The sequence below is a fragment of the Mustelus asterias genome, chromosome 6 (genome assembly GCF_964213995.1).
Source record: "Mustelus asterias chromosome 6, sMusAst1.hap1.1, whole genome shotgun sequence".
Lineage (NCBI taxonomy): Eukaryota > Metazoa > Chordata > Chondrichthyes > Carcharhiniformes > Triakidae > Mustelus > Mustelus asterias.
The window spans coordinates 58204939-58223515 of record NC_135806.1 but is presented as its reverse complement, the minus strand read 5'-3'; the positions used below and the strand labels follow the sequence as shown (position 1 = coordinate 58223515).

Genomic DNA, 18577 nt, shown 5'->3' with positions numbered 1-18577 from the left:
GGCATCCCAGGACAGCCCTTAAAGGAAATGTGCTGGAGACTTGGCAAAAAATGGCTGTCGGACAATTGTAGTATTCAAAATACAGATGACATGGAGGCAGATGAGGAAAAAGATTAATAGCTTCCGGAAGCCTGCCAAGATAAGGCTAGCCAACATTGCAATATATTGAGTAAAGTATTGTAGGAAATTAAAAATTTCCTCACACTCTGTTACACCCTGACTGATGCTGCAAGTTAAGGCTTAACAAAAAATGCTCTATCCAAGTGGCATTTACATGTTCATACTAAAACAAATGACATTTCACTGCTGCCATTTCATATGCAGCTACCTCAGTTGACCATTTGATCAAGGTACCCACGATAAAAACCTATATCCTATATTTGAGTTGTTTGCTGAACCACTAACCTGTATGTTGAATGGCCGTTTATACACACACCAGCGGCTCAACAGATTGACAACTTGATTTGATCCATCTTTGCATTCTTTAAGCATCTGACAATTCTGTATTTTGGCAAAGGAATGTTTAACAGGGTGGAATGGACCCAAAACAGAGAGGTCTTCCCTCAGTTCAGACTCTTGGGTTGTGAGCAGACCAGGTTGGATACAGTAGCAGAGAACATAACAGAAGGTGGTAATGGTGAAGCTGAAGAATTCTGAGAAAATCAGGGCTTGTACCACCTTCTCCTTGGTAACAATCAGCCATTACTTATTCACGCATCCAACCATAGAAGTTTCTGTGATTGGAGACAGCTGTCCAGTTCATTCTGTCTCAGATGGCTTTTGGCTAGATTAATTCCTACCTCCCCACTTCCTCACTTGTTTGAAAAAAGAATCCATATTAGGAATGCATTGTAAAAATTATAACTGCACATCTAAAATCCTGGCAGCAAAAATTCTTGGTCAGCACCCTCCAAAAATATCTAAATGTGGAGCACTAAGTCTGTGGCCGGAATTTTATGATCCCACCCACCATGAGAATCGGAGTGGGCGAGCGGCAGACAATGGAAAGGTCCGTTGACCTTGGGCAGAACTTTATGGTCTCAGGACGAGCGAGGCCGTAAAATTCCACTCTGCATCCTTTATATTTTTTAATAAAATAAAGAGAGATATGCTCATTGCTATCTCTAAAACTTTCAAACTGCTTGCAGACCTAAAATAGCTGAAGCTTTGTCCGTCTGTAACCCCAAACAAAAGAAGCTACCTGGCAGTATCGGAGAAATTCGTACCTCGTTATCTCTGAAGACCCGCAAACAACCTTCCCTGTTATCTGCACAGGCCAAATTTAAAGTCAGCTAGCTATAGAAAGGCATTTCCATTTCATAACTCACGCTGGCCAACAGTAGTCCGTTCACCTGCTAAGGCAAAGAGCCCCACAACCTTCTTTAGAATTCTTAATGGTTTAGACATTTAACAATCTCGGGGTTTCAGATGAGTGATACACATCCCTTGTCAAAGACAGTGCGGGAAGATGGTAGTTACGTGACATGGACCTCTGGCTTGTGGAACCAGTAATATTGCCTTGCTAAACTGTAAAGTCTCAGTCTGCTTTTTTACCATCTAACTAGCAGTCTCACAGAGAAGGATCTCTGGCCTAGGTTAGACATCTCACACCCGCCCCCCCCCCCCGCCACCCCATCTGTGCTGCTTCTGTTGAAAATTCTATAACATTGCCTACAAGACTGATTCATCTCTGCGTGCCTATCTCAATGTGTGAAGTCAACATTACTGGAAAAAGTGAATTATACAGCATCGGTTTCCAACCCACCAACCTCCATAAAGGACCTCACTGGACTCTACACTGGGGCGGCACGGTAGCACAGTGGTTAGCACCGCTGCTTCACAGCTCCAGGGACCTGGGTTCGACTCCTGGCTTGGGTCACTGTCTGTGTGGAGTTTGCACATTCTCCTCGTGTCTGTGTGGGTTTCCTCCGGGTGCTCCGGTTTCCTCCCACAGTCCAAAGATGTGCGGGTTAGGTTGATTGGCCATGCTAAAAATTGCCCCTTAATGTCCCAGGATGCGTAGGTTAGAGGGATTAGCGGGTAAATATGTAGGGGTAGGGCCTGGGTGGGATTGTGGTCGGTGCAGACTCGATGGGCCAAATGGCCTCTTTCTGCACTGTAGGATTTCTAATTCTAATACTTCTGGAACCCCTGTGAAGCAACATTTCTTTTTTCTATGGTCTCCACGATGTAAATATTATTTTCTCTATCCCTCATTTACTGTATAAATGCAAAGCAGACAACTTGACCCAACTTGCGTACTTTGAGTTTGTGCAAATAAACTAACTCTTTGAGTCCACCCTATCTCAGGTTTACTGCGGGGTTATTGCTAAAAAAATTAGATCACACCAAAACTGAGGGGTTGGAAGTACACTACCATTCAAAGGGAAGCAAATCAAAAACACCTTTCTATTTATAGATGTGTGGTGAGAGAAGAAATCAGTGCTAATTAAATTAACACCTTCTGTGGTTACATGAAAAAAGTGGCATTAGAATCAACACTATAAACTACCAATAAAATATACTTTTCAACATTGTTCTTCAAAATCAATGTGTCTTCCCAAAAATGCTGATTTTCCGACAGTTTCTACTTTAAACAACAAAGCTCAAGTCGCAGCATGTTCTAGATGAAATCTTGGAAATTTCATCTCAGCTAATTTTGAATATCTTAAAAATATAATATTAGAAAAATGTTTTCAACAAGTACTCATAAATTCCAAGTTTGCAAAGAGTACAGGATGGAAAGCCTTGCACTTATAACTCACACACACTGGCAGCTATTCAACCATGACATCCATACCACCCAAACATATTTCTGGACACTCACTGACAGACTTCCCTCTTTCATGGAGCAGAAGATGGTGCATAAAGGCAGCAGAAAAGTCCTGCAGGTAAACTCACTTTCATATTTAAATCCTCATAGAAACGAGTGTGCTGAGGCTGTGGCCACCGTGGGATTAGAGGGATCAATGATGGCGGTCTCTGATCCACCTCTTTGCATCCCACTTTTCTCTCATCCCATAGAGTACATGAAAGAGATAGAGAATCTGGTGAAATGATGCGATAACAATAATCTCTCCCTCAATGTCAGTAAAACAAAGGAGGATATGCCCCTGCCTACGTCAACAGGGATGAAGGGGAAATGGTTGAGAGCTTCAAGTTTCTAGATATTCAAATCACCAACAATTTGTCCTGGTCCCTCCACACCGACACCGAAAGCCCACCAACGCCTTTACCTTCTGAGAAGGCTAAGGAAATTCGGCATGCCCACTACGACTCTCGCCAATTTTTACAGATGCACCATAGATAGCATTCTTTCCGGATATATCATAGGTCGGTATGGCTCTGACCAAGACCGCAAGAAACTACAAAGGGTCGTGAACGTTGCCCTTTCTGTATCTGCAACACTATATTCTGCACCCTATCCTTTCCTTCTCTGCTATGTATCCCATGAACGGTATGTTTTGTCTGTATAGCGTGCATGAAACAATACTTTTCACTGTATCCCAATACATGTTACAATAATAAATCAAATGTCATCTTTCTTACAAGCATGCATTTCTTACACTGTCCTAGCCCCATTCCATAACCCAAGCATTGCCCCTTTTTTCATTTCAAATAGCCAGGAACAGGAGCCATCCCAGTCAGAGAATGAAAACATTTAGAAGATTCAGTCATTCGATCTTACACTTATAGCCACCAGTTCAGAGTTTGACACCTCGCATGGTTTGGAGAATAGGATTGAGAAGGGAACTGCACGTGAGGGGCTCAGAACCAGGGCGGAGAGAAAGAATAGCACAAGTGTTAGCTCACCAGAGGGTGATGTCTCATACTAGTTCTGCCGCAGAAAACTCAAATGAGGGCATCAATGGCTTCAGAAGTAGCTGATGCCTCTCAAGTAGAATTGCTTAATTTATTCAGAGTATAACTTAGAGATGCAAAACTCTGATGAATCACTAATTTCAATTTGTCAAACAAACAAGAACAAATTTGAGATGCAGTACCACAATTGCATATTTTGAATTTCTATTGTTTCCTACAAATCTTTTCTTTTGATTGCTGCTGCAACTGGCATTGTTAGTTCGAACACTTACTTTTAATATGTTTGTTGTTAATTCTTGGAGTGAAAGCCAGGTATCATATTTAGGGGTTTTGTCAGTTTTTTTCATCATGGAAAAAGTATAAGGCATTATATGCAGGGAGTGTGCTTTAAAATGAAGGAAAAGTCTACAGCTTTAGAAAATTTATAAGCTACAGCAGTGAAACCTATAAATTCCTCTGAGTGGCAATTAGTTGCCGGTTGCCACTCCCCACCAACTTATCTGCGCTTAAATTGTAAAGTGCCTGCCCCACCTGACCTTCCTGACTCAGGCTGAGTGAAACTCAAGAAGCAAAGCACATCTACAGCTCCAGTGGCAAAGTGCAAAAGGAGCGCAGCGAAGAAGGTGACAGCCCCTTTTTATGAACTAGCAGGTGTGTTTAAAGTCCCAGTGAAAGGGAAATGGTAAGTTTCTACGATAAGTGAATGGGATGTGGGGGTTCGGACATCTAGGTGCAAGTGGGGAGTTGAACATTGATAGAGTGGGGGTTCGGACATCATGGTGGGGGGGTGGGAAAAACGGACAATGTGAGAGGTGGATGCAGGTGATGGCACGGGCAGGTGTTGTGGGGGGGGGGGTTCAGGCACTAGTGTGACGTCAGGCCTAGTTGGGTTGGGTTGAGGGTAGGGGGAGAGGGGGAAGGGGGAGTGGGGAATCACATATAGCTGAGGGGATAAGGAGTTGGGTGGGGGGGGGGGGGGGGAGGCGGGGTGTCCCACACAGGGATCAGTCTGGGTCTTTAAAATAGTCAGTCCGTAGGAAGTGTTTTTTTCCTTCTGATTCTTCCATCCAAAGTTAGCAATTTAAATCACTTTGTTGGATTGTGATTGCCCTTCTGGACAATTGCTGGTTAAACCCTTACCTGGGAACATCCAAGAGTGATTCCCCAACACATCTTTGGAGTACCTCCAAAATCTGACACTGGAGAGCCTGGATGTCACAGGTCAGAGACACGTCTGATATGTTAATGAGTCAACTATTCTTATGGTTATCTGCAATGGCCGAGGGCATTAAGCAATTTGCTATCTCTGCTTCAATGGCTTGATGAAACAGCCACATTTAATAAGGTGGGTATAACTCTATTCATGCAAGTCCGATTAAGGTGGCACCTGAGAATATCCTTTTAAAAAAGTAGACAGTTCAGTTGTAAGACCTAATGACAACTCCCAGAATATTCAAGAGTATCATAGTAATGACACACTGGGACAGTCACATTTTACACAGCTTGAAATTGTAAGATGTCCCATTTTTTGCAGTTATAAACTGTCCAAAAAGAAAGATAATACCAAAGATATGTCAGCCCACAAAAGGGAGTGCATGTTTTATTATTTTTTTCTGGTTTTTCTGAAGAAAAACAGATTGGCTGAAAAAAGTTGGATTTGCTTTAACTGTTACGGGAGAAACAAATGAGAAGGTGAGCGCATGAGATTCAATAACCAGTTCAGTTCACAAGGGGGATTCCATTGTTATAGTCCTGGGTTGGGTTATGTTATTGTATAATTAGACATTTGGTAACAATGACACACTTCTGACTGTAAAATGCTTCCAATATTTAAAGTAGCCTGCATTGTTATATAATTATGTTTACAAGAGATTATCTAAGGCAGGCTTGGAACATATAATACTGAGCACAACATGGTCAATTGCAGACAAGTGCTTTTTCTATCCTATTGAATTTGTCTTAACTCCAAGCCAGTTGAACTTTGAAACAGTGTTGAAATCATACACCTTAGTCTATTTAGCTAGTTAAGAATAGTACACCAATTTAACAACGTTATCTGCATTCTAGTTCTTCATGCTGACCTGCTGTTCTCAAGTCCCTGATATAATCCATTAATGCCAAATCAAAATTTTGAATCTTGAATCCATTTATGAAACCAGCACCAAAAATAATACAACTACCTGATTAATTTTCAGAAACTCATCTAATATCATACACTTGTTGAAACCAAGGCTCAAGCAGACACTTGGAATTATATAGTCAATAAAGTAAAATTCATAAATAGTGCTCATTTTGCTGTCACAACAAATGTCACCAGTTTCAGTAAAGAAGCTAAACAAATTGAAAGGCTGATAAAACAGTTAGATTTGAGTAGCATTATAAACAGAGCTAAGCATTCTCACAACTAAGGGATCAGATCAAAGCTCTGCTTCCATGTTCAGTCATGTTCGGGGCGGCACAGTAGCACAGTGATTAGCACTGCTGCTTCACAGCGCCAGGGACCCGACTTCGATTCCCAGCTTGGGTCACTGTCTGTGTGGAGTTTACACATCCTTCCTGTGTCTGCGTGGGTTTCCTCTGGGTGCTCCGGTTTCCTCCCACATTCTGAAAGATGTGCTGGTTAGGTGCATTGACCTGAACAGGTGCCGGACTGTGGTGACAAGGGAAATTTCACAGTAACTTCATGTAAGCCTTCCTTGTGACTAATAAATAAACTTTTTTTAAAAACCGTACTTTGAATGGTGATGGCTAATTAAACAACTAACCAGAGGAAGGAGACTCCAAAAACATCCATCCCATCCTCAATGATGGCGGAGCCTAACAGGTTAGTACAAAAGACAAAGACTGAAGCATTTGCTTTGCTTTCAGCCACAAGTGCTGAGAAGTGCTGAGGAGATGATCTACCTCTATCATTGACAGATAAATAAATCTAGGTCTGCACTAGATCAACCAAACTGCAGATGCCAAATGACTGCACATTTTGCATTTCTTTTAACGATAAAATTTAAGTACAAATGCCAAGATATAAAGTTGCATAGTAATCACATAGAAATTAATTTCTTGATAAATTTGCAGCAATCTGATCAGTGACGATATTTTCACCAGCACTATTACGGAGTACTCTGGCAGTTCTGCAATGACAATAAAAGCTGATTGTAGCACAAGACGTTCATCTCAAAAATCACATACAACCCTCATTTTATTTTTAAATAATTGATATAGTGGAACAATTCTGAAGGCAAATTCAGAATTCAATTTTTATAGATGGAATCATTCTCTCCAACCAGTAGCAGCAAATGTGTGCCCATTTTGGTCTCTATGGGGGCAGACAATACAGAGGGAGCTGAAAAATCAGTTTCCCAATGACAGGGAATGACAGTGGGAACTTGCAGTCCAAACCTTCATGACAAGGTAATGACACGTTGCCATTCCCATCAAAGGACATCCTAAATGGGGATGTGCAGGTAGAAAACAGGAGCACAGAGGTTAAGGTGCAGAAAGTGGTGTCTGTGAAATCCATTGATGAATCCTGGTTGGCAAAATGAGGAATTGTGAAGGCATTAAGCATGACTCCTTATTGGATGGCAGGGGAAGTTCAGCCTTGCCATCTCCACATTCAGGTTCTCAATCCTCCCAGGCCAGCTCAGAAGCTTGCTCTTCAAAGAATATGAAAGGCCAGAGATGAGACATTTGTCTTCTCTCTCACACACCTATTGAGTATTTTGTCCTGCATAAGGAGGTAAGATGTAAATGCGCCTGCATGTTTCCAATCTTCACCACCAAACCACTTCAAACATGTGCCATATGAAAGATGCAAAGCAGCTAATCCACAAGATTTCTTCTGCAGCACCCTTCAGCGAGAAAGACAAGGCCAGCAGAGGCATAGCAACATCAGCAAATATTATTGCCTCCATGCCAACAGCCTCCCCTAAACTTTGAGCTCACAATGTGGCAGAGTCAGAGATCCACAGTTGCTTCTCTACCTAAAGACTGCATGGACTGCAGTGGGGCAATGAGGCATCACCACAGCACATTGAGACTCATTTTTGTGCATAGGCAATGCAGATGGTGGCTTTGCCATTGAGGTACTGAACTGATCAGTTCCCATTCAGTGAGGTGAGTACAGGGAGCAGAAGGTTCACTTTTGATTTGATTTATTATTGCCACATGTATTGATATACAGTGAAAAGCATTGTTTCTTGTGCTATACAGACAAGGCAAACTGTTCATAGAGTACATAGGGAAGAAGGAAGGGAGAGGGTGCAGAATGTAGTGCTGCAGTCATAGCTAGGGTGTAGAGAAAGATCAACTTAATATTACCCTGGCGGCGCAAGTGAGGTGATTTATTCTTTTCCTACATTGCAGAGCAGTCCTCCTGTAAGTTGGCACTTACCATGCTGGCAACTGCCTCCCGTGTAGGGATGGTGAGATGGGTAGGCTTCGTCCTCTCATTCCTCGGATAAAGGACATTGCTCCTTTCCTTTACTACATTCAGCAGTATTTTCAGTGATGCATCACTGAATTTGGGAACCTGTGTTTCTTAGCTTCTGCGTGCCGTGTCCTAGTCCGTAGTAAAGGGCGTGATAACAATAGCTACCTAGCCACGTTTTAAATATGGCACCCAGATATAATGGTAGAGCACATGAATTTTTGCCCACCTCACCATGAATCATAGAAACCCTACAGTGCAGAAAGAGGCCATCTGGCCCATCGAGTCTGCACCGACCACAATCCCACCCAGGCCCTACCCCATATCCCTACACATTTACCCACTAATCCCTCTAACCTACATATCTCAGGACACTAAGGGGCAATTTTAGCATGGCCAATCAACCTAACCCGCATATCTTTGGACTGTGGGAGGAAACTGGAGCACCCGGAGGAAACCCACGCAGACACGAGGAGAATGTGCAAACTCCACACAGACAGTGACCCAAGCCGGGAATCGAACCCAGGTCCCTGGAGCTGTGAAGCAGCAGTGCTAACCACTGTGCTACCGTGCCGCTCACTGCTAACCACTGTGCTACCGTGCCGCTCACTGCTACCGTGCCACCCACATGAAAACATAAGGAAAAGCCCAGATGCATAATTAATAAGTCCAGCATCACACATTTTGGCACAATTCCCCGATGGGTTCCGAAGTGGTAACTACTCTCACTTCCCACCCCTACTGTGGAACTTTAGCCAGGTTCTGCCCTATAATCTGGTTAATCTTTATTATTACAATTCATTCGTTTCTAAACTTTTTAGTCATTAAACCCTAAACATTCATTATTTTCTCTACATAATCCACAAAGTCACACGCTACCCTCACTTGAATCTTCAAATCCAACATCAGGTGCATACAGTTACAGCATTCGTGTAGGTTTAGCCATGTTGCTTGGGACTCTTCTGCCCTAAAGATTACCTAATTGGGCCAAACCTTGTTTGAATCTGTAGAAACTTCATTTAAATATTAAGAGCAGAAAGAGCCTTTCATCCAATCAACTTTTGCTAGACTTAAAGACATAGAGAATCATAGAAGCCCTACAGTGCAGAAGGAGGCCATTCAGCCCATCGAGCCTGCACTGACTCTTCAACAACAATTCCGCCCAGGCCCTATCCCCATACCCCCATGTATTTACCCCACTAATCCTCCTAACCTACTCATCTTGGGACACTAAGGGACAATTTAGCATGGCCAATCAACTAACCCACACATCTTTGGACTGTGGGAGGAAACCAAAGCACCGAGAGGAATCCCATTCAGACACAGTGAGAACTTGCAAACTCCACACAGTCACCCAAGGCTGTAGCACAGGGGCGGCACGGTAGCACAGTGGTTAGCACTGTTGCTTCACAGCTCCAGGGACCTGGGTTTGATTCCCGGCTTGGGTCACTGTCTGTGTGGAGTTTGCACATTCTCCTCGTGTCTGCGTGGGTTTCCTCCGGGTGCTCCGGTTTCCTCCCACAGTCCAAAGATGTGCAGGTTAGGTTGATTGGCCATGCTAAAATTGCCCCTTAGTGTCCGGAGATGTGCAGGTTAGAGGGATTAGCGGGTAAACGCATAGGGATATGGGGGTAGGGCCTGGGTGGGATTGTGGTCGGTGCAGACTCGATGGGCCGAATGGCCTGTTTCTGCACTGTAGGGTTTCTATGTTTCTAAGGCCGGAATTGAGCCTAGGTTCCTCGTGCTGTGAGGCAGCAGTGCTAACCACCATGCTGCTGATAAAATTACATATATTTTTTAATTTATTCATTCTCAGGATATGCCTTTGTTGTGTCCCAATCTGATGCCTAGGAGCAAGTGAAATGGTTCATCCAGTATTATTCCAATTTTGCTTTATTGCAACACATTGATACAATTGAGTCATTCATAGATGGTAGTATTTGAACTCACTTCTCTAGACTATTAGTTCAGGCATCTGCATTTTTGAATTTCTTCATTCACAGGACATGTTTCCTACTTGCTTGCTCAGTATTTATTGGCCATACAGAATTGATCTCAGGGTGGTGACGAGCTGATTTCTTGAACTGCTGTCGTCTGAGCGGTGGAAGCACTCCCACAGTGTTAGATAGAGAGCTCTAGGATTAGCCAACAACAATGAAGGAATAGTAATATATTTCCAAGTCAGGATGGTATGCAACTTGGAGGTGGAGGATTTCCAAGCACCTGCTGTCATAGAGTCATAGGCCAGAATTTTACCATCCCGCCCGCCACAGGAATCGGAGTGGACGAGGGGCAGACCGTGGAAAGGTCCATTGACCTCAGGCAGGATTTTACGGTTTTGGGACGAGCAAGGCTGTAAAACCCTGCACAGAGAGTTTTAAAGCACAGAAAGAGGCCCTTCAGCCCATCGTGAACCCATCAGCCATCTAGCAACTATCTATTCTAATTTCATTTTCCAGCTTTTGATCTGTAGCCTTGTATGCTATGGCAAGTGCTCATCTAAATGCTTCTAAAATTTTGTGAGGGTCCACACCTCTACCCCCTTTCAGGCAGTGAGTCCCAGATTCTCACTACCCTCTGGGTGAAAAAGATTTTCCTCAAATCCTCTAAATCTCCTGCCCCTTGCCCTAAATCTTGTCCCTCCTTACCTTAAATCTGAGGTTACAGGCTTGGGAGTGACTGTCAAAGAAGACCTGGCGAGTTGCTGCAGTGCATTTTGTAGATGGTGTAAACTGCAGTTATGTTGTATTGTTGTGGAAAAAATGAAAGGCTAAGATGGTAGCGGTAAATGGGATGTTGATCAAGCAGACTACTTTATCTGACAGTGTGTGTGCTGTTGGAGCTGCACACAAACAGGCAAGTGGAAATCAATGATCCAGTAATATTTCCATTGCACTCCCCTACCCCTATCTATCTAATTCTGCATACATTTTTCTAATGGCTTCTTCACGAAACATTTTGTTACAATCAGTTTTTGCATCCCTCGCAAATTAAGCTTATTAAGACAAGAAAGGTTATCACTCATTACAAACTCATTTATTTCAATGTGAAAAAAATCAACTTTTTTGACCTTAATTTAACTTGAGTCATTCTATATTGAGTGCAATTCTTTCAGCAACTAAATCCAATTTATTAACTGAAGTGAACAAAAGCACTAGCAATATTAAAATATATGAAGACTGTTTTTGCTGGTTGCATAATCAGTACAAATTTAACATATGCAAGGCATGTTTCCAAATATTTTATATTTACTATAACAATAGCTTATTATTAATCTTAGATCATTACTTACCCAACTCATTAATTAAACTTCTTGCTTTGGAAACAAATGGACCAACTTCACTCGGTTGCATTTTTGCTCTTTCTTTCAAATCAGCACCTGAAATAAATGAATCTCATCAATACGGACAACAACTTAATTTGAACAGCAGTCACTTAGTTTCACAAAATGACTGCAAAAACGCTTGCAAATCTAAGATATCACAATTGATTCTCCGTAAATATGACAGTGTACAATCTGCATCTAGAAGCATAAAAGTAAGTACAACATGATGCATACATCAACAAGAACCAATATTTTAAATATCTGAGCCACAATCTGCAATCTGCCATCCATTAAAATTAAAGTTGTGGAAGACCGTCAGTAGAAAATCCAAGCCAGAATCTGCAACCAAAAACAAAATATTTGATAGACCCAATTAGGGAATAAAGCAAGGAAAATGTAAATTTGTGCAAAGCATTGCTCATTTTATCTGGAGGTATTATTTACCAAACATATTGAAGATATTCTAATCAGTGACAAAAGCTAGAATATTTATAACCATAGAATTATAGAATCATAGAAATCTACAACACAGAAGGATATCATACAGCCCCTTGTGTCAGTGCTGGCTGAAAAAGTGTTATCCAATTTAATACCACTTACCAGCCCTTGGGCCATAGTCATGTATTTTAAGGCACTTCAAGTGCATATCCAAGTAAATGCGATGAGAGTTTCTGCCTATTCCACCCTTTCAGACAAGTTCCAGAACCCTACCGTTCTTGCAATAAAGATATTTCTTAACTGCCCACTTTTCCATCTACTAATTATTTTAATTCCACGCTCTCTGGTTATTAACCTCTGCTAAGGGAAATAACGTATTTTGTACCACTTCATCGAGGCAACTCATACACAATTAAATTTCCCTTCAGTCTCTTCTGTTCTAAACAACCGCAGCCTATCTTTCTTCATAGCTAAAATTCTTCAGTCCTGACAACATCCTCATTAAACTCCTCTATCCAGTGTCTAGTGCAATCACATCCTTCATGCAATATGGTTATCTGAACTGTCTTCAGTACTTTCATTGTGGCCTAAATAGTATTTTATACAGACCACACTTTAAAAATACTTGACTGGTTGAAATACTTGAGACTTCCACTGCTTGTGAAAAACACTAGATAAATGCAATTTTTCCCCCTTTTTATGAGGATAACCTCCCTCCCTCTTAGTATTTTATGCCTCCGCCAATAAAGGAAAGTATCCCTAATGCCTTCCTAACCACCTTAAAGCTGGAATTTTCCAGCCGTTCCCGCCTGAGGGATCTTCTAGTCCTGCCGATGGCAAACTGTCGCCACAGGTTTCCCATCAGCGGGGTGGGGGGGAACGACTGCCAACAACTGGAAACCCCATTGACAGTGGAGGACCAGAAATCTCACTGCCAGCCAATGGCAGGTCACCTCTGCTGCTGTGAAACATGCCTAGGGAGGTGTGGGGGTTGCAGAGAATAAAATCCGGCCCCATCTGTCTTTTCAGTTATCTTCAGGAAGCTGTGGATATACAAGCCAAGTTCTCCCTGCTCATCCTGGCTTCCCAACTGTTCACCATCCTGGTCACCCCATATTCCCTTGTCTTGCTTGCCCTCACAAGTATTTAATCTCACACATCTGTGGATGAATTTCATTTGCCACTTTTCTTCCCACCTGAAAAGTCCTCGATATCTTCCCACAATCGAAATCTTTCTTCCTCACTATCAACCTCACGTTCAATATTGGTATTATCTGTAAACTTCTTAATCAGCACATCCCCCACACTTAAATCTAAATCACTGATCTGTACGATAAGAGCAAAAGAGACCTAGTACTGAGTCCTGCAGAATTCCACAGGAAACAGTCTTCCACTAAAGCACCTGTCACCCATTCTTCTTTGTTTTCTGCCACAGAGTCAATTTTGGATCCAAATTTCCACTTTCTCTTGGATCCCATGGAATTTTAATTTTTCTGACTCATCTCAGGGAGACAGTGGCGTAGTGGTAATGACATTGGATTAGTAATCCACAGATCCAGACTAATGTTCTGGGTCATGGATTCAAACCTCACCATTTCCAGGGACACCCTCGATCCCATAGGATTTTTTTTTAAAGCATAGTACCTCGTCATAAACCTTGTTAAAATCCACATAGAATACATCAAATGCACTACCTTCAATATGTATTTTGAGGCAGGAATGAGGAGGGTCAATCAAGTTAGCCAAACATGCCAAAACACAATAAATCCTTGCTCATTAATTTGTGCACTTCTAAATGATAACAAATATATAAGATTTTTCAATAATTTTTCAACCACTTAAGCTGGATTGACTGCTTATTATTACTCGGGCTATTCTTTTCTTCTATTTTAAACACTCCTATAACGTCAGCACTTCTCTCGTCCTTTGGCAACATGCCTGTAATCAGATGGGAACTGAAAAATGATGATCAGAGCCTCTACTATTTCTCCATTGCTTTTCTAACAGCCATACATTTCATCCAGTCCTGACAATTTGTCCACTTTGAAAGACTAAACCCTTTAATATTTATAGTCATTTGGTAGTACAGGACTTGAATATTTTTGAAAAGAGATTAGCGAGAATATAGCATTCATAATCACATGAAGTGTTTGAGACAAATAGTATTCACCAAAGTTTCCCAAACTTTTCCAGCCACAGAACCCTTTTGACCTCAAAAGAATACTGAGAAACATTGTTAATATGTTGAAGAGCCCAACCACAAAAAATTGTTTTCATGCAATCGGTATAAACATACAAAAACTTCTATTTCTTGTTTGTATACGTTTACTATAATTGAAATGTTCTCTCATTAAAACACACACTCTCATCTCTCCCATACATTCACCTCTCTCTGAGGCCCCACCTCCACCCATTCGTTGCCTGAGGCAACACCGCCCCCTCTCCCTCTCGCGGGTATCCCTTCCCCCTCTCCCGGGTATCCCTCTCCCCTCCCCCTCTTGCGGGTATCTTAGCAGGGTAAATATGGAGGGTTCCAGGGATAGTGCCTGGGTGGGATTGTTGTCAGGGAGTCAGTGTAAGTTCAATGGGCTGAAAGAATCCCTGCAGTGCAGAAGGAATGATGTGGAGATGCCGGCGTTGGACTGGGGTAAACACAGTAAGAAGTTTAACAACACCAGGTTAAAGTCCAACAGGTTTATTTGGTAGCAAAAGCCACACAAGCTTTCGAGGCTCTGAGCCCCTTCTTCAGGTGAGTGGGAATTCTGTTCACAAACAGAACTTATAAGACACAGACTCAATTTACATGAATAATGGTTGGAATGCGAATACTTACAACTAATCCAGTCTTTAAGAAACAAATACACATCTTTTTAGCCTGTCTTGATGCTCTCTCCACTCCCATTGTTTTGTTTCTTAAAGACTGGATTAGTTGTAAGTATTCGCATTCCAACCATTATTCATGTAAATTGAGTCTGTGTCTTATAAGTTCTGTTTGTGAACAGAATTCCCACTCACCTGAAGAAGGGGCTCAGAGCCTCGAAAGCTTGTGTGGCTTTTGCTACCAAATAAACCTGTTGGACTTTAACCTGGTGTTGTTAAACTTCTTACTGTGCAGAAGGAAGCCAATGATTTTTCTCAATGTAGGGCAGCGGGAATGGTTCAATCAATCACTGCTTCTTTCTTTTCCCAGTAAGAGTTTTAACAACACCAGGTTAAAGTCCAACAGGTTTATTTGGTGCTACCTGGTGTTGTTAAAACTCTTACTGTGTTTACCCCAGTCCAACGCCGGCATCTCCACATCCTTCTTTTCCCATCAGTGCTTGAAATTGTAGTAATGTCTAGAATTGATCATGCTATTTTTTAAAAAACCACAATGCATCAACAGTTCTATTCAGTCATAAGCTTACAACTTTCAGCTTAAAGAGAGCTTCCAAGCTATATTTTTCCTAATTTCTCTTAAAACCAATTTTAATGTTGAGCAACAATCAGATCTCTTAATCTTTTCTGCTCCGATGAAAAGTCTTTCCACATAACTAACACACCTACTGTGCAGTTATATTAAGCTTGTGCAAATGTTATTTTTAGTGAATAGAATTTCCATTTAGTTTGTAAAGCAACATAGGGGTAGTTGAATTTTCTTTTTACCGTGCCATAACAAAATGAAGGTGATTTTCAGCCTGCGTTAGCCATCTGGAAAAAGTCGAAAAACATGAATCTTGAGAGCGAAATCACGATTTTCAACCCACCTCGCTGGTGGAGTAAAATGAAAAACGCCATTGGCCCCAAGCATTGAGCTCCAATGCTCAAAGTAACATCAACATTACAGAGATCACACTAATGTGCAACCCAAGACAAGGCATGATGGTGAAGTCTCTCATCACTCACCCCACTCAAGGTTATGATTGGGGGCACCATTGAGGTCAGAAGACTGGTCCATTGCATGCACCTAATTGTCCCATCACCTCACGCCTAGGTTGGGGGAGGTGGGGACAGAACTCCTCCGAGACAGGAGATACTCCCTGAGGAGATAGCTGATGAGACCAGTGCACAGTCCACAAGCAATAGAGCACTTGAGTGTTAACAGGGGTTTGCAGAAAGGATGAGACATGAAGGAATAGGGCCTATAAAAGGTGAAGGCGGGAAAATCTGTATGGAACCCGTAGAAATGGTAGAGGTGCTTAATGAGTATTTTGCCTCGGTTTTCACAGAGGAGAAGGACCTGGGTGGATGTACTGCGGGCTTGCGGTGGACTGAAAAGATTGAGTATTGTTGCTGGAATCTTTGAATGGCATCAAGATAGATAAGTCGCCGGTTCCGGATGGGATGTACCCCAGGTAACTGTGGGAGGCGAGGGAAGCAATTGCAGAACCTCTAGCGATGATCTTTGCGTCATCGATGGAGGGGGGGGGGGGGAGGTGCCAGAGGATTGGAGGATTGCGGATATGGTTCCTATTTTCAAGAAGTGGAATAGGGATAGCCCAGGAAATTACTGACCGGTGAGTCTAACCTCAGTGGTTGGTAAGCTGATGGAGTAGATCCTGAGGGACAAGATTTATGAGCATTTAGAGAGGTTTAGTATGCTCAAGAATACTCAGCATGGCTTTGTCAAAGGCAGATCGTGCCTTACGAGCCTGGAGGAGTTCTTCGAAAATGTGACTAAACACATTGACGAAGGGAAAGCGGTAGATGTGGTTTATATGGATTTTAGCAAGGCGTTCGATAAGGTTCCCCCATGCAAGGCTTCGAGAAAAAGTGAGAGGGCATGGGATCCAAGGGGCTGCTGCCCTGTAGATCCAGAACTGGCTTGCCCAAAGGAGGCATAGAGTGGGTATAGATGGGTCTTTTTCTAAATGGAGGTCGGTCACCAGAGGGGTGCCCCAAGGATCTGTTCTGGGACCTTTGCTGTTTGTCATTTTCATAAATGACCTGGATGACGAAGTGGAGGGATGGGTTGGTAAGTTTGCCGACGACACGAAGGTTGGTGGGGTTGTGGATAGTCTGGAGGGATGTCAGAAGTTACAGAGGGACATAGATAGGATGCAAGACTGGGCGGAGAAGTGGCAGATAGACTTCAACCCAGATAAATGCGTAGTGGTCCATTTTGGCAGGTCAAATGGGATGAAGGAGTACAATATAAAGGGAAAGACTCTTAGTACTGTAGAGGATCAGAAGGACCTTGGAGTCCGGGTCCACAGGACTCGAAAATCGGCCCCGCAGGTGGAGGAGGTGGTTAAGAAGGCGTATGGTGTGCTGACCTTTATCAATCGAGGGATTGAGTTTAGGAGTCCGGGGATAATGATGCAGCTATATAAGACCCTCGTCAGACCCCACTTGGAGTACTGTGCTCAGTTCTGGTCGCCTCATTACAGGAAGGATGTGGAAAAGATTGAAAGGGTGCAGAGGAGATTTACAAGGATGTTGCCTGGATTGAGTGGCATGCCTTATGAGGATAGGCTGAGGGAGCTCGGTCTTTTCTCCTTGGAGAGACGTAGGATGAGAGGAGACCTAATAGAGGTATATAAGATGTTGAGTGGCATAGATCGGGTGGACTCTCAGAGGTTTTTTCCCAGGGTGGAAATGGCTGCTATGAGAGGACACAGGTTTAAGGTGCTGGGGGGTAGGTACAGGGGAAATGTTAGGGGTAAGTTTTTCACACAGAGGGTGGTGGGCGAGTGGAATCGGCTGCCGACAGTGGTGGTGGAGGCAAACTCAATAGGGTCTTTTAAGAGACTCCTGGATGAGTACATGGGACTTAATAGGATGAAGGGTTATAGGTAGGCCTAAAAGGTAGGGATATGTTCGGCACAACTTGTGGGGCTCAAGGGCCTGTTTTGTGCTGTAGTTTTTCTATGTTTCTATGTTTCTAACATGGTGCCATGAAATTCCCACCTGGTGGCAGGGTGGTTAGCACTGGTGCCCCACAGTGCCAGGGACCCGGGTTCAATTCCGACCTCAGGTCACTGTCTACGTGGAGTTTGCACATTCTCCCCGTGTCTGCGTGGGTTTCCTCCGGGTGCTCGGTTTCCTCCCACAGTGCTTGTTAGGTTGATTGGCCATGCTAAATTGACCCTCGTGTCAGGGAGATTAGTAGGGTAAACATGTGGGGTTACGGGAATATGGCTTGGGTGGGATTGTGGTCGGTGCAGACTCGATGAGCGGAATGGCCTCCTTCTGCACTATAGGATTCTATGATTCTATGAAATGACAGCGTGGAGGATTTGAAAGTAAACAAAGTGATGTTTAATACAAGAGCTATATTAAAATGGTGACTAACCTCTACTAGTGCCTAGGTTCACCCATGCCCACCAGGTGCCTATAGTTTCTTACTCTTTCTCACCTTCCCACTCCATTTAGGTGAATTCCCAGGATCCACAGCTGAGGTTCAGGCGGCCTACTGCCTTCCACGTCCTGTTGCCCGAGATGACCTTGACAGGCGTACAAGGGCTGGCATGGACCTTGAGGATCTGGACATACTTTGGGCTGCACGGGTGTTGTAGTGGCACCCTCCTTGGGGTGTATGTGTGGCTGGAGGTGTGTTACTCACAAGGAGGGAGGTGTCAGAT

General features: G+C 43.0%; 1 protein-coding gene across 1 annotated transcript in view; it reads right to left on the bottom strand.

Annotated features, from left to right (window-relative positions):
* Nucleotides 1-18577, bottom strand: part of auh (AU RNA binding protein/enoyl-CoA hydratase) — a 263382-nt gene that overhangs the window by 163451 nt on the left and 81354 nt on the right. Inside the window, exon 4 of the mRNA XM_078214360.1 lies at nucleotides 11544-11630. Coding sequence (XP_078070486.1) covers nucleotides 11544-11630 — 87 coding nt within the window. The remainder of the gene's footprint in view (nucleotides 1-11543; nucleotides 11631-18577) is intronic.